This window comes from Accipiter gentilis, chromosome Z (genome assembly GCF_929443795.1).
Source record: "Accipiter gentilis chromosome Z, bAccGen1.1, whole genome shotgun sequence".
Lineage (NCBI taxonomy): Eukaryota > Metazoa > Chordata > Aves > Accipitriformes > Accipitridae > Astur > Astur gentilis.
The window spans coordinates 17958353-17975495 of NC_064919.1; the positions used below are offsets into that span (position 1 = coordinate 17958353).

General features: G+C 47.8%; 1 protein-coding gene across 8 annotated transcripts in view; it reads right to left on the bottom strand.

Moving 5' to 3' along the window:
- TDRD7 (tudor domain containing 7) overlaps positions 1–17143 on the bottom strand; it is a 50748-nt gene that overhangs the window by 21779 nt on the left and 11826 nt on the right. For all 8 annotated transcript variants that reach the window (XM_049795197.1, XM_049795194.1, XM_049795195.1 and 5 more), the window contains exons 3-6: positions 15605–15746; positions 13915–14128; positions 7653–7738; positions 6265–6482 (exon numbers count right to left, since the gene is read on the bottom strand). In XM_049795197.1, coding sequence (XP_049651154.1) covers positions 6265–6482; positions 7653–7738; positions 13915–14128; positions 15605–15746 — 660 coding nt within the window. The remainder of the gene's footprint in view (positions 1–6264; positions 6483–7652; positions 7739–13914; positions 14129–15604; positions 15747–17143) is intronic.

Below are 17143 nucleotides of genomic sequence, written 5' to 3' on the forward strand. Positions count from 1 at the left end.
AGCTTCTCAGTGAGGCTGACACCAACTGTATTTTGCCCTGTGCTGTACCATATACAACACATCTAGTTAAATCTTAGGCAGAACATCTTCTGTTCATTGAACTCGATTCTAAATCGCTAGTAGCTCTGTGCATAGTACTAAGATACCCACTAAAGCAAACTGTCAGACCAAACATTGATTTCTTCAATGAGCATGACAAAAGAAAGCCAACTATCATAATAGTAGAGTTCATCTGCAGGAGATAGTTTGTAGGGTTTGTGTAAAACTGTGCAAGCCTTCATTCGTACATACTACCAGCCATGATAGTCCATCCATCACCTCCTCCATGTGCAAAGTACATTCCAGCTAATAAGAACACACTAACTATTACACATAATTAGAGCTGTATTTTTTATTCTCTCAAGTCCATTTCTGTGTTTGGAATGATGACTTTTGCTTCACACAGCTTAATCGTGGTACAGAAATTCCTTCCTTAAGAGTAAAAACCTGACAGAACCGAAGTTGCTTAAGGAATGCAACTGGTTACTATGGCAATCCTTCTCTTCTCTGAGTGGACCTGTTTAATTCACTCTGAACACTACAGTAAAGACTCAGCTGCCAGATGGAGAAGTATGTACTACCCAGTTGGTTAAGAGAGGGGATACCACCCAGGAACAGAGGTTCAGAAAACAACAGCCATAATCCTGTTTCCGTCAGTCTGTTTACCAGCTGATCCTGCTACCTTCCTAAGCCTTTAGTTTCACTTTCTGCAAGCAGTCACAACTTTTATACAACATAAAAGATGAAGAATATTCTGAGAACTAGATACTGTTAAAAAAAAAACAAAACCCCAAATATCCCACCTGTCAACTAGGCAACATACACAAGTCCCATTCTTGTCTAAAAATATCTTCTACCTTCCTGTTAGTAATGACAAATTCAACTTGTAATAACTACTTAAAAAAAAGCAAACCAAAACCCAATCACAAAACACAAACCCACACCCAAACCCCACCAAAAAAACCCATACCAATTTTCCCCTTCTTTTTTTCCTCTGATTTTTTTCCAATTACATATATTCAGGAAGATAGACAGCCTTTGGGATCTGCCCAGCACCATCCCAGACATCCAAGAGATGAAACAAAGAACACTAAGCTTTCCTTTACTCTATAAAACCTCCTCCTTACAATAGCAAGGCAAATGATCTCCAGTCCAAGGAGCATTTTCACACAGTATCAGCCAATACAATACCAAAGTGCTTAAGCGCACTACAGAATATGCTCAGGTATTACATATTTACTAGCCATATGCTTATTAAAAAGCAGTAAGACAACTGACTGAGGAATGATAGCTTACTGGAGATTAAACTGGCCTCTGATGACAACAGATTAATGGTTAAACTGATTGGTAGTCAGAGCCAGTAGGATGTTTTATGAATAACATCACCTTTGTTCTAAAGCTGTTGAAAATCGAGTATATCTTTTCCAGCACAACTGGAATTTCCAAATTCAGAATGGTAGTGTTATTCTTCTACCAGCTCCTTAAAAAAAACAGACAGAAAGACTAAGGCAGCCATTACTACAAGAAAACTCTAGAAACAATTCTGGAAGCATGCATCCCTTCTAGTACAGCTTTTGGACTATTATCCACTCCTGCTCTTTCATGTGGGTACTAATGATGTTGCAACAAAAAGTCTAAGGTCAATCAAAAGAGATTTCAGGGCTGTGGGAAGAATGCTAAAAAATTCAGGAGCACAGGTAGTATTTTCCTCAGTCCTACCAGTAACAGGGACGAAACAGATGAGCCCAAGATATAAACACCTGACTCTAGGACTAGTGCCTCCAATAAAATTTTGGGTTTTATAACCATGGAAGAACCTTTGAGGCACAAGATACGACAGGGCCTGATGGGATCCATCTGTCCCAATGGGGGAAATGCATCTTTGGTCATAAACTGGTGGGACTGATGGAGAAGGTTTTAAAATAGAAACACTGGGGGAACGGCATGCCAACAGGAGAGCTTGAAGGTATGCAAAGGGTTGGCATGGCATTGCCTGAGGGTGGCAATGCTAGCGGGAACATTTACACTGCTCCTGGGAGCACAGAGGGCTCAGGAGCACATCTGAAATGCTTGTAAGCCAACGCATGCAGTATGAAAAACAAACAGGATGAACTGGAAGCATCGGTCAGTTCCCAGAGCTATGATGTCACTGGTATTAGCGAGATTGGTAGAATCAATCCCACAACTGGAGTGCTGGGATGGAGAGCTAGGCAGGGCAGGGGAGCTGGAGAAGTTGTATTTTATGTAAGGGAGAGATTTGACTGTACAGTCCCTACAGTTAGAGATGATGTGATTAAGAGCCTCTGAGCAAGGATTAGGGGGATAGAAAACAAAGCAGATGTCATAGTGGGTGTCTACTACCTGATGGCCTGGCCAGGAGATAGCACTGATGCATTATTCTACAGACAGTTAGGGAAATCTCCCGGTCGGTATCCCTTGTCCTTCTGGGAGATTTCAACTTCAGAGACATCAACTGGGAATACCATACTGCTGTGACAAGCATGTCTGGGAAACTCCTGAACTTTGCTGAAGTTAATTTCTTGTCACAAGTTCTCAGTGAGCCAACTAGGAAAGATGCCCTCCTAGACTTGCTATTTGTGAATAGAGAAGGACTGTGTCTCAAGGGAGGCTCAGACTTCACATCAGGAAGCATTTCTTTACCGAGAGAGTGGTCAAACACTGGAACAGGATTCCTAGAGAGCTGGTCAATACCCCCTGCCTGTCAGTGTTTAAAAGGCATTTGGACAATGCCCTTAATAACATGCTTTAACTTTTGGTCAGCTGCGAAGTGGTCAGGCAGTTAAACTAGATGATTGTTGATAGGTCCCTTCCAACTGAAATATTCCATTCTATTAATTTTTTATCACTTGCATTTTTTCCTACTGAGCCAACATTTTCATGAAGTGATTATACATGCCAAGATCTCTTTTCCCAAGCTTAACAGTCCACACAGAAAAAAACATTTTTTTAATGTAATGAGAGTCCTTCCTGTGCATTGCTGTAGTTAAGTCTCAGTTGAAATTTTATGGGCCAGCAACCTGGTATTAAGAAGTTCCATACTTCTTCAGGGAGCCCTGGTCTTTATAACCCTGAACAACCCTGTATTATTAGCCAGCTCAACCTGTATTTACACCCTTTACGAACTCACTCACTACAATCCTGATCAGCATGTGTCCAAGCGTCCCCTTTGTGGAATCCCACCATGACTTCCTGCCTTTCTGAAGGTCATACCACTCAGTAAGGGGGTTTATAATTAGACTGCAAAGGGAACCACCAGACATTGTTACCAGTACCAAAGGTAAAATTAGTACTACTTTTGGGTTATTTTTCACTTGGGAAAAACAAACAAACAAACAAACAGAAAAAACCCCGAACTTGTTTGTTTACAAGTCTGCATTCCTCTCACTCTCATACCTCTGTTGTAATGTTCTCTCTCCCTCAGGGGTTCAGCTGCCTGCATGCCAAGGATTCAAGGCTGAGCCCAAACACAGCAGAGCTATATAACTTTGGCTCAGAATTCTAAAAAGTTGCCAAATTGTGAGAAAGACTTGTGAGAAAAATCTGCAGAAAGATAAGAAATGAGACAGGGGTAGGATAGCTAAAACAGGGATCACTGACTGCTTAAACATGCATGACAAAGTAATTCATCAAACAGAAAGGTATAAGATTCTGATAGAAAAAAAAATTAAAGTGGGAGGATCACCACCAGTCATCACTTTTTTCAAAGCACTAGTTTTGCTGGAGACGGAAGCAGACAATTCAGTGACACTGCAGCTCTGACCAACAGAGCTGTTGAAGCATACTCTTCTTCCCCTGGCTGAAGCCTGTCTGTACAGGAAAGACTTTTGGGGTATTATATAAGGGTGGTTAGCCTACTTATTCTCAGCCCAATCACTCATTAAGGTTTGGCTATAATATGCGAGTGCTAGCCACTACATAATTACTTTGTATGTTTGCATTTAGCTGTGCAAAATGTATTGTTACAAGCAAGATGTTCAAGCAAGCTAACCTAAAGAAGAGTAGTAACAGACTGGCGGAGAACAATGTCAGTCTCAATCCTTTGTAGAGGTCCTCTTGCCTGAAAGGTGAAGACTGAAAACAAGATCATCAACCTGCAACTTACAGTGATGTTTTTGGAGACTTCAGCTCACTAGATTAAGAAAAATTTCCATTACTGATAGTTGTAACCTAAACACAGAAATTATAACTTCCCAGAAGTAAAAAATAAAATTCTTTCCTTTCAGAGAAAAGTTTAGGGATATGAGTTATTCAGAAGTGACACTGTCCACAGCAGAGTCCTCCAATGATGAGCCTGGAGATGCTGAAAGCATATTACAAAGTTTACTGCCTGCTAGTTTGTAACTAAGCTACTACCAATCAGTATGCATTCAATAACAGCATGTGCTGTCTCTACTATGGTACTGAGAGAAACACCAGGCATTTTTTCTGTTATTCAGAGACTGGCAGACACTCCCAGTGTAAGTACCCAATAAGGCAGAAATAATTAAAAATTAACCATGGGATCATCTTTACTGATAGTGAAGAGTACAGTCTGCCCTCTGGCATTTCAAAGGATCTACGGAGCTGTACACCTGCAGATGACTTGTTTGAACCAGGAATAAATGCTGATTATATTTAAGAGATGTATGGTAGCCTGCATATTAGAAGCTCTGGGTGCCAGTTGAAACTTCTCCATGCCAGTGCCATGACTATGGTTTACATAAGTCAGTAAACTGAGACAGGCTTCACAGGCTTATGAACAGTTCTCTACAAGAAGACTGACTGTGCCAAGACAACTTGATAGTTCTGATTGCTGTTGTTCTGTGCCTGCTGTATTGCAATGTTTCCACAGATCTGATGAATGCTTATTTACACTAAAATTACTTTATTTGCTTGCTAAAAAGAAGGAGATAGACCCAAGACATAACAAGCAAATGGACAATGAACACAGACCAAAGACCCTGGATGAACAGTAACATTTTGTCTGGAACATTAGCTATGAAAAAGACTAAAATTTGCTGCATGAATTAAGTAACTCAAAACATAACAGCTTGCTCTATGGATAACACAGGAACCGATCATCAACCATCAAAACAAATTGCTGCTCTCTGCATACGTTACTGGTGTCTGTAGTAAGATGTCACAAAGGCAATTCATGTATGTGTTAGAATACCATGCACATGCAAATGATGCTATTCCTGAAGAGCACTTATTTAATCTTAGTGAAACTTTTTGGGGGGCATTTATAGTTATTACACAAGAAAATACTTAGCAGTATGTACATGAAAAGTCACTTCAAGCAGACAGATACTCTCATTACTTCAACACCCTTCTGGTGCTACAGCTTGACAGATGCTGGTGAAGTTGAACGTGTTCATTGATATGACTGGCCTGTTAAAGAAAAGCTCAACAAAGCCTTGATGCAAAGCTGCATTATACCCTAAATGAACCATGAGTACAGAAGAAGAGATAAACACACAGCAGTTGAAGACCCTTAACCCAGTGGTGATAGCAGCTCATGTGGCAGACCTGTAAGTGGAGACTCAGCCTGATACCAGCTCCTAATATGAAGGACGAAGACGCCTCTGGTGATCAAGAGATAACAGGCATCAGCAGGGGGAAGGCAGGAAGGGGTTGTGCTGTAATCTCTCCCCCCCAACATTATCACACTTCACTTTCATCTATTGTATCATAAGCTCAACTTACACAGCAAAATTCTGTAACCTTGACTTAAGATGTGAGAAAGACCTGTGGAAAAGCCTATAGAAAAATAACTACTACACTGTTCGCACAGGATTTGCTGGTAGCTTATAGATTAAGAGGAGATAAACCCACCAACAAGGAAAAGCATAAAATGCAATGAGGAGAAAAACCACCATGGCATGGAGAACAAGTGTCATCAGCTACTGTTTGGGTTGTCAGTGTTAGAGTCAAAGGTTGCAACTCAGCAACCCAGAGTCCTTGCTCCAGGAGGCCACAGAGGCTTACCTTTCTTCTCCAAAACAATGCTAGTCCAGCCAACAGTAATTTTTTGGGGCATTGTTTCGAAGGCATTGTTACAATTGGGGGGGGGGGAGGGGGGGAGGGGTCGGTTCATTCTTTTTCTCTTCACTGCTACAGATCGTGAAAGGAAATGCAGACTATATGAAATAACATTCGGCAAATGAACACTCAGAAATCTGTAGGGTCCTGGCATCTTCCACAAAAATAATATTCAATACTTACTGTGCACACATGAGGCCAGTTCTCAAGCTGACGGAGCACTGCTGTGCTAAGCTCCTCCCAGTACATTTCCCGGTAGATCTGTGGCATCTTTGACACCCAGACACCACTGCTGCACTTGCTCAGAATCTCCTTAATGCGACTTTGAACTTCATTGACATGAGCAGCAGAAGGGCCAGAGGCAACAGTATGTGTCTCCGCAATGGATGTATTCAAGTTATCTGTTAAACAAAAATACAGCCTTGAAGTAAACATAGCCTTATCAGCAGAGAGAAAGAGATGATTACCTACCTACTTAAAAATTAAACATGGGAGCTGCCAGCATAGCACCAACTCTAAAATGCTTCTCTCCTGCCCAGCACAGCTGTTTCACTCACTTTCTATAGGAAAGAGCCATGGAAACCTCAGACATTTAGTAATGGACCTGAAGCTGAATTTTCAATCACTGTAGTTATTGTCCTAAGATGTTGCTACATGTTTCTTCTGAAGGGATCCTGGAAGAGGTTACAGAACCTTAAGCCATGCTGCTGCTGAGAGGCTGCACTGAGGCAGTGTCCCAAGAGGGACACAAGATAATTTCTTTACAAGTACAAACACAACAACAAAGATATAGCAAAACACCCAAGGATGTTCTTCTAAATTCATACAGATGTACAAAACAGATGAGTGATTTGCCTTTCATTCTAAGATATGTCCCGAGGAAAAGTCTGAACTCAGCACCCAGCCTTTCTGAGCTACTGTATCCAAGCAAGTCCTCCAGCAGAGCAGGGAAAGAGACAACTGTCCAGCTACTTTGGACAGTTTCATATATTGTGTGTAGGAGCAAGGCAGTCATTATTCCAGTTGGAAGTTCACAACACTATCTTGCCTGCTCCCTCATCTTTACTCCTCTCCTCCCTTTGGAGGGGTGTATTTGCTACCAGTCCTGAAGCTTCACAAATCAACATGACAGCTCTCAAAGACAGCAATCATCATTTGACAAGTCCATCAACTGCACAACGGCTGGGAGCCAGGCACGCAGACAGATATTTTAGTCACAGCTAGGTTAGCATGCTGCTTACTCCTGAAAGCCAGGATTTCACTCTTCTATACCAGATCCCTACCCTGGCAGTGAAATTAAGCATACTCCTCCTGTTTCCAAGCTACTCACACAAGCTTTGTGATTGGCTTTGACACTTGCTACACAAGGATCTTCCTAGAAGACAGAGAGGCAGACAAGTAATTACACACACTTCCCCAGCACCATGAAATCAGAGTGAGAAGGTTCACTCATAGAACTTGGTTTCTCACCGAAACCTATCCTAATTCAAAACAAGTACTAAGATGGATTTTTCTTAAGATGACACCCAATCTGAGTAGTCGATAAAAACTTTCTTAATGGTCAAGCATACCATTTGAATCTATGGAAGAGCTTCTGGACAGGTGAACTTGCAACTCCTTTTGAAACCGTGGTGGAACAGTTAGTCTCTTCTCAGACCTAAAATTGAAAAGAAAATTGCTTTAAATCATTCTCCTGGCTCTGAATAGCATTCCATTTGCTTACAAGACCTACACATAAAATAAAATGTATTTCACATACTTCTAGCAGGCCCCCTGCACAAGATCAGTACTCACAAAGTCTGGTTTGGAAGACAATCTCATCAGCAGTAACAAGACAGATCAACAGATGGTTTCTAGTTTTTTCCTGTTATTCCAATTATTATGAAAAATGAAATGCACAGTAAAAAGACATTAGTAAAACAAAAGCATCTAGGCCTAATAACACAGTTGATAGTCTTACATTTGATACGTTCAGCCTCCCTACTTGTACCTGGATGGTGTCTGTCTTGCTGTTGAACTTGATTAGGCTCACCTTCTTGGTAGCTATGTCAGAGTCTCCTGAAAGTATTTGGCTTCAGAAGTCAGGGGAACACCTAAAACTACACAGGAACTCGAGGTCTTTTTGTCGACCCTGTTGCTACACTGTTTAACAGCTTCCTCTCGAAGTGCACTCTGACAAAAGGACACAAATGTCATGCATGCAGTTGTTCTTCTGAGGACCTTCAGAGGGCAGCAGCTTATACTGGGAGCACATGCAGCACCACGAGCTCCTGACAATGAAGGGGTCACAGCAGTGAGTAGCTCACTAAGACTGTTCTGGAAACAATCAGCTGTGGAATAATTACATACACTGCAAGCAAAAGGGAACAAGAGTTGGAGAAAGAGTTCAAAGACCAGGACGAAGCACGTCTCAAAGACACATACCCAAGGAAGAACTTCAGTGGGGAAGTCAGAGTGGCAAATGTACCAAATGTACCAAACCAGCTCTCCACTGAAGCATGGCAGGTTGCTGTGAACACCAGGCATCTCCAGACCACAGAAGCCACTGCACATGCACTGAGCAGGCTCTGCAGATGGTCTCTACCCAAGGGGCCAGTAAGGAGTTCAGAGAGCTCTGGAGGAAACTACAAACTTCACCAGCCACAGAAACACCCAGGGGGGAGCTTCCCAGCTTCACCTGAGCTCTCAGAAGGCAGGATAGGGTTCAAGTATGATGCTGAGGCTAGTCACAACAGGAAGCTGAGACTAGCACAGTATTAAGGTAGCCCTAGGTGCCTTGACACTGACCTTTAATCAGAGCACAGAGGCCTCCCACATTCACACCTCTTCTAAGCAGCATCTTACAAGATTTAACATGAACTTGTCTCCCTTGCTTTTTTGCTGTCCCTGTTAAGATGAAAGTACTGCTCCTCCAGCAGCTATGGGGTGTCACTTGTACCAAAAATAATACTTCCGTTCTGGGTCACGTCCCACAGCATTAGCAGTGAGGGCAGCCACTGCCCAGCACTGGATTTTCCAAAGCTGCAGAGCCATGCCCAGAAGTGCTGAACAGTAACTACAACTACAAGCACATTTGTGAAACACAACTGGGATGAGACTCAAAAAGTACAAAGGCAAAGTCACCCACGTGAAACCCAAGCACATATTCACACCTTGCATGTGTTGGGTATCTGAAAAGACTCTTCCAACACTCCACCTGGATCACAGCGCACAGCTCAGATCCCCACACAAAGCAGCAGCACAGTCTCTTCTTAGAAGGTATGCTGTGACTGGCCATGCAGACCCTACAAGAAACCCAGGATCCCACCTCTCTATACATATATTTACCAGCATGGACAACTCCAAGCTGGACAGATAGCAAGGAAAAATCTCCCCTTAAGGGAAGCAGACTCAAAAGAGACTATCACCACAGCTAGGCAGCAAGCAAAACAATCACATGAGCTAGCCACACAGGTAATGAAGACTGTCCTGCTGCTGCTGCCTCCCAGTAGGAATCCATAGCTATGTTCTAGTCCTCAGTGCCACATACCATTTCTACTACCTTAAGGCACCCATCAGGTGACACAGAGTAAATGAGTGCAGGGTAAGCCAGCAGGAACTGCAGCAAGGTTTCAGTGAAAAGGGCAGATGTTCCCCTCTCAAGCCGTGCTGTCTAGAACACCTTGGAAAGGAACCTGGAACAGAGGACTGAAGATTCCCTTATGTTGCAAGTGAAAGCAAACTGGATTTTGGATCTTCTCAGTATTAAGAGACTTCATGTGGTATCTTCCTGTGCTTCCTGCTGTGGATCAACAGCTTCCCATGGAACAATGTGGTGTTAACATCAGCTTTGAGCCCAGTTATTAACAGTTTCGAGCCCTGCAATCAGATGAGGATCTTGTGATGCGCTGCTTCCTCACACAAATCATGATGGTCTTATCTCTCCAAAGATGGGATGGAACACAGCCAGACCACAGCAGGGCCAACACACTTCTCCCCAACATGCAGGTATGGAGAACTCAGCTGCCTGCAAAGCCTCATGTTCCTCAGCTGCTAGAAACTGCTCCCAACAAGAAGCCTCCTAGCCACACTAGCAATAAGAGAACACATCAGCAGCCTGGCCTTTCACAAGTGCCTGAGCAGCCATGCAGCTCTGCCAAGCCCCTGTATGCAGCTGTGGCTGAGGAGCCAGTTACATTTCAGTCCCACAGACCACTGTCTCAGAGCAAAGGGAAGGCATGCCCTTTCCTGCATATCGCCTTACATTGGTAAGGCCCATGCCATCCAGCTCTGCTCTTTGGCCCTTGGACAGTGCTATCTCAGCAGCAGGGCCAGGTGGTCACCAGCAGCGAATGGTGCCTGCTGGTCCAAGCAAGGGAGTCACCAAGCATCTCAACCAGTTCTCATCTGTGTCATTCCTTTCCAACTTCAAGGATCTCTGCAGTTAGCCTTACAAGAAAGGTCTCTCCTACCTTCCGTGGGTTTGCAGGTCCACAGCAACATGCTCATGACATGAACTTATCAAGTGATTCCTGCTATAAGACAGCCTCTCAGACCCTGCAACAGTGTCTGCAAGAAGGCCTGGGAGGGCAGCAGGAAACAACCTGGCACAGCTGCAGCTACTGTCAGCATCTCCCCCTTGTCATCTGGGTGTGACAGAATGGGGAGGAGAAACAGCCTGTTCCCCTTCTACCCAACACTACCCAGCAGCAAGCCCCAGAAGCTGCAGTAATGAAAATCTCTCAGCAAAACACCACAGAGCACTAGAGAGGTGGGACACAGACTTTGGCAGCCACAAGGGAACTGCCATTTGCAGTCTCACTGTGGGGCTTCACTACATGATGCTGGGTGGAACAACAAGACCAGTGAGCAACCAGACAAAGTCTGTCAGTGGGAAGACATCCTGCCAAGGCAAGTAACACAGATCTGCCATAGCAGGTCAGATGCTCAACATAGAAGGAGAAATCAAAGACCCTTAAGTGCAACCCTGAGAGCATGGATGTGCTTTGCTATGTGTGGCAAGGTTTTGGTAGCGGGGGGGGTGGGGTTACAGGAGTGGTTTCTGTGAGAAGCTGCTGGAAGCTTCCCCAGTATCCATCTGAGGAGGAGGGAGTGACAGAATGGCTTTGGTGGGCACCTGACATCCAGCCAGGGTCAATCCCCAACACTGTGACTTCAGTAAATGGACGGGCAGGGCAGGTGTGAGAAAAACCCAGGGAAACTGCACACAGACAGCACCTCACTCCAGAGTGGGAAATGGGGAAGAGATGAGCTCTGTCACCTTCAGGACTTCTCTCAGTCAAACTGAGCTGTGAATGCTCAGCCACTCTCACAGGCAAGGGATGGCACCGCTGCTGGAACAGTGCCACTGAGTCTGTGCCGCCGCCTACCTACAAGGCTGGTATGAGCCCAGGATGGCTGGGGCTGTTGCTTACACCTCTGCTCATGTGCACACTGTTTTGAGATCAGGACCTCCCGGCTCGAAGTGGCTTTCCTTCCTGCAATTCCAAAAGCACAAGCAACTACAGTGGCTCTGGGGGCATAAAATACGCCCAGCAGCAAGGACATCAGCCATGGATCTTGCCAGTCCTGCTTCAAACGGCCAAGTTGAAACAAAATAATCCAGTCACGTGGGCCACTCCACAACCTTGCATTAAAACAGAGTATGATCCTCTTCTTCATGAACCCTCCTTCCAGTATGTGCCCAAGCTAGTGGGACAGCATTTGGATCCTTTGCAACGGCATATGGTATTTTCTCTTCCAGAAATACCTGGCCCAAAGCACACTTCGCCTATAGCTTATCCTCCCAAGTAGAGCAGGAACAGGCAACAGAAACAAAAGCAGGAAAACACTGTTACCTGAAAGGAATTCAGGGGAACCTGCCAGAGAGGAACAAAGATGACAACACAAGATAGAGCACACTCCATTGGAGGAGCCAGAATACGGCTGACATCTACCTAATTTTATTTCAAGCATTACAAAGCTTCAAGTACTACAAAACACCTTCTGGCCTTCCAGCAACTAACCTGGAGACAGCTGTAAGTACTCTTTTTGCTCTGCCTCTCCCAGGACAAAGGATCTTCGCCTTTCAGCGAAGTGCCACTTCAAAAAATCCAAATCATCAGCATACACAAAAAAGGGAAGGCCTGTGAACACCTGCTCCCACATCTCTCTGTCACAGCAGGATGATTTGGCCTTTCTCTCCTCTGAGCAGCAGCCTCCTCGACAAAACAGGAGAAGAGCTGCTGACTTGTTTCTCCACTGCAGCTCCACTCAGCTCGCTCAGGAGCACAACAGGGGTTAGCTCAGTCCACGCTCATGTCGTTAGGAGCTGTGGGGCAGACAGAGAGGTCCATCCTGAGTCTCCTCGCGCCTGCTGGGGCCCCGGCCTCACTCCCCTCACCTGCCACACACAGCACATCCCTCTTCCCTGGCCTTTACCTCCAAACCCTCCACTGCCAGCTCCTCCAGCTTCCTCGCTGCTCCTGCCGCTGCTCTCCTCTTGCCCACCTCAGCTTCACACCCTCTGGCTCCTGCCACCATCACCACCGCCTCTCAACTCCTCCAAATTTCTGCCTGGGTACACCCAAACAGCTGCTGCTACAGCCACAGCCCCACTGCCCACAGACACAGGGAGCGTCTCCTGCCCTCGAGAGGAGCCCTGCCCCAGAGCAAAACCCTAGCAGATCCACCCAGCGGCCCCCCAAGGCTGTCTCCCTCCCTGCGGCACCTGCCCACTCCACCAGTACCAGCACGCCAGGGAACTTCCCAAAAAGCACAACCAGCAGAGCACTGCCATAGCAAACGGCCCTTTGTGGAGCAGCACAAAAGGTTACGAGGCAGTGCTAGCAGCCATCGGTAAAACGCTACGCTCTCAGGCACAAAAGCTGAAGTGGCTGCTGCTCTCACGAGTGCTCTGAGCGCATCCCCATCTCCCCCTCTGGCACCCAGAGCCCTGATGCACACAGGACTCGTGCAGGCAACAGGCACAACGCGCCTGCTTTCCGTGGGTCTTCCAGAAAGAGCAGGCACCACGGCAGGATTAAGCTGTCACTCTGCTCCGTGCCACTTCACAGCTACGTTACCGCGGAAGCGGCACACCACTGCCATTTCCATTCAATGCAAGGCCGACTTCTAACCCAGCCTGGTGACCTGCACAGGATTACCACCACAATCGCAGCTCCAGCGGACTTAGTGCAGCCACAATGAGCAAACAGCAAACACTTTCTCCTCACCATCAGCTGATGGCCCAGCGTGGCCAAAAAAACACAGAAAGAGAAATGATGGGGCAGCAGTTGCCTAAGCCACCTGGATTAGAGAGGCTCAAAGGGGGCTGAAAACCAGCAGGTACCGCTGACCCAGCAAAAACGCAGCTCCAGCCCCCACCTCACTTCACCCAAACACGGTCGGGCAGCTGCTGGGTCCGAGCGTGCCGAGAAGGGCCACAAACACTAACGCTGCAATGGAGAGGTCAGGCAAGAGGCGAAGAGCAGCCACCTGCAGACAACCGTGACCCTGAACGCACAGCATCGCCTGTCACCTACACACAAACCTCCTTCAGCTTTCTATCACGCTGCCCACAACGGCTCCCTCCTGGGCCTGGGAAACGGCGACATCCGCACACACACATTTGGCCACATTGCTCCCCAGAAGACACGGGAGCAGACCAAGAGCACAGGGTAGCTACGGCAGCATCCAGAAAGGCTCCCTCCTGGGTACCACCCCACATTCAAACTTCACCTTCTGCAAAGGCAGGCACTTAGATTCCCACGTGCCCAAAAACACTGCTGGCAAGGCAGCACCCAAGGGTCCACCACACTTCGTTTCGCCTCACTCACACACACACACACTGACCTGTTTACCACCGTGACGTGCCTCTGCATGGGAATTTCTTTAGGTGGTCCACTGCCAGTGGCTGGAGGCAAGGCAGGCCGGGCACTCTCCATACTGGGTTTCACCACTCCACACGCCACTCCTCTGCCTCGTGGTGGGCGAGGAACAGGCCTCTTGCTGCCTTCTTCTGGCATGCTCAAAGACCTGGGCTGCCGCAAAGTTCCTTTGGGCTTTCCTAAAGAGTTTGCAGATGGAGCCGTGAGTAGCACTCTCCTCCACCCAACCCAAAGAGACTTCAAGCACAGCAGATAGATAACTCCCTCCAGGGAGTCCATACTTTTCCAAAAGACAGTTACGAGGGATGCTCTCGGCCACAGGGCCTCTTTGCTACAGCGTTGTGGCTCACACCCAAGGACTCACAAACCACAATCTCCACTGCCGTGCTGCAGCAGGGAAAGAAACAGGTGACCCTGTCTCCCCTTACACTCTCAGAAAAGCCTTGCACCTGTGAGGTGCCACAACAGGTCACATCTCCGGGGGAACCCATGGTCAGCCTGCTCTTTACCACCCAACGGCAGCAGCAGCAGCAGCTCCCAGAGGCGTAGCACGTGCAGCCTAACTCCATCTCCTCGGCCACCTCCTGCACCACCGCCCAAACAGTTTCTTCTTCTCTACCCTAGCTTGCAAGCTCCCTCCTCCCTAACTCCCACCACACGGCAGAGGTTGCCAAATAACAACTGCAGAGGAACACACCACACTGGCCTTCGGGCCACCCTGGGATAAACAAGCTCTTGGTCACTTTGCTCTTTACTTGCTGGCTGCACCACACCCATTTTGGCAGGCTCGAACACTTCCGAGGGGTATCACCGTGCAAGACAGTGAATCAACGTGCATTGACAATCGTTGTTGTCGTTTAATTGGGCGATGAGTCACCAGTTCAGCTTCCCAACGAGAGGGCAGGCTGTTGGCATGGTTGCAGGAGAGCAAGAAGCAGCAAACCCTTTGTTGCAGACAAGAACAGGGGAATACAAACAAACTGCAAGACCCGCTGTTGCTCCAAGTTGCCAACTCGCAAACAGATGGGCCTTGCCTGGGCCTAACCCTGGGATACCCACTGACAGCAACACAACAACAGCATGGCAGTGAGGGACACCTGACCCACGGGCTCTGGGAAATACTGCTGCAACGGCTTACGCAAAAAGGCGCACAGGTACCAAGAAGAGCCCCCGCACTTCAACGACGTCGTGGCACCAGGGCACTTGCAGCAGCAACAGGAGCTGCTGAAACAACCACAGATAATGCTGCAGGGACTCCTTCTCGCTGTGAGGGCATGGCTCATCCCTGCCACTCCACAACGGGCCGAGCTCAGCCTCAAAGAACGAGCAGGCTCGTCACCACACTTCTCGCCTGCATCTCAACCGCGGTTCTCACAGAACCATGGGCAGGTGGAAGGGAAACCAAGCGTCCTCCAAGAACTCTTCTTTCAAGATCATTCACATCTCGCGTACATGCTCGAGAAGAGCTTCCTCGCTGACCAGGGCTTGCAAGCACAAGCACCCTCGCCAACAACACTCTCCGCTCCCAGGAACTCTTCACTGGGACCACGCAGCTCCTGGCCATTAGTGACACAGCCTCACGGCCAAGACTTTTGCTCCAGCAGCTGCACAGTTCCTTCACAAAGGCAGGCCCTCCATGGTTGCCTGGGGCTTACCTGCTAACGTGACTGGAGACGTGTTCTTCAGCCTCATCTGGCAGTTCACTTGACGTCCCATTTTCCTCTTGGAACTCCTCTGTCGGGCCACCAGTTGAGCAATTGGCACGGTCTCGCTACAAGCAACAGCATGGCAAATGACCTTGTTGGAGCAGGAAGAGGACAGAGGGGAAAACTGTCAGTGAGGCCCAAGCTCATCCACAGCCCTCAGAAGGACTTGCAACCATTTCCAGGCCTGTAACTGCTGGGTCACGCGTGCCTGCAGGCAGTTCAGCAAAGGCTTCAGCAGCAGACACAGACCTCGGAGACCTCCTCCTCCTTTCGCAGTGCACCTCAGAAATCAGCAAAGCAGACAGACAGAGCCTCTCCATCACCTTCCCACATTAGGTTGGGGCCCACCAAGAAACAGCCTGCTTTCTCACTCCCATCCTACAGGCTGACCATCTCGCTTTACAACACTAGGAAGCCACGGGAAGGGCTTCCAGCCTGCCCTCCCTCCTCCTGACAAGGCTCACCAGGGGCTCTGGCACCACTCTGACCCTGCAGAGCCAGGCTGCCTTTGCCCCACTTACCAAAGAAACAGCACGGCCATCCTGGGGGCACAGATAGCCCTACAGGCACCAGGCTGGCCCCCAACAACAGCCCAACCTTGCAAAGCCCATGGCCGCCTCCCTGGCCTCCTTAACGGCCTCTTGCCTCAACCTCCCCTTGCCATGTCTCAGCAATGCTGCCACAGACCAACCCTTGAATGGATGCAGGAACCCTGCTTCAGCAAGCCCCCAAACCACAGGCCTAGCGTGCACTTTGCCTCACAGGGGAGATGCAAGCCCAAACCTTTGGGCCATTCAACTGCTAACAGCCTGCGAAGGCAGCTGGGCCAGTACTCTGCCAGGGCTCCACGAGGACACAGGTGGCCACCCAAAAGCCCCGAGCGAAAAATGGGAGTCTGTGGTCTCAGGGGCTCTCTCCATGGGTCTCAGCCACGCTCGGTGGTGGTGGTACAGGCTGAAAAAGGGGCCCTCATGCACAGCACCGCTACCTTCATAACCATGGCCCCCAACAAGCATGGGGCTTGACAGTTCACCACAGGAAAAACTCAGCGACTCGGCCAGCACCTCTGAAATTTAGCAAACAGCAGCTCCAGAAAGGAACTTTTCTCACAAGCGAGGCAGGGCAACCAAAGCAGAAAAACAGAGTGCCAAGAGAAAAAAGCAAGCAACTGCTAAGCAGCAACAGCTTGCTCCAGAGCTCTCCTCAGTCTCTCAGGCTGACCCTAACAGCCTAGGGAAATATGAGCAAGGAATGACAACGCTAGGAACAAGGCAACACTCCTGGCCTCCCAGCAGTCCACTCCAGCTCGTCCTTACTCTCTTATTCCTCCTCCACTGCACACCCAGCATCTGCGCCAGGCTGGCCCAACACACAGACATTGGAGGGAGGGCCTCTCCTTCTGAGGGACAGCTCTCCCACCCGAGGAGCTCCTGCTAGAAATCAGACAGTGTACCTGCTGCACAGTCAACACCTATGCCAAAAGCATAC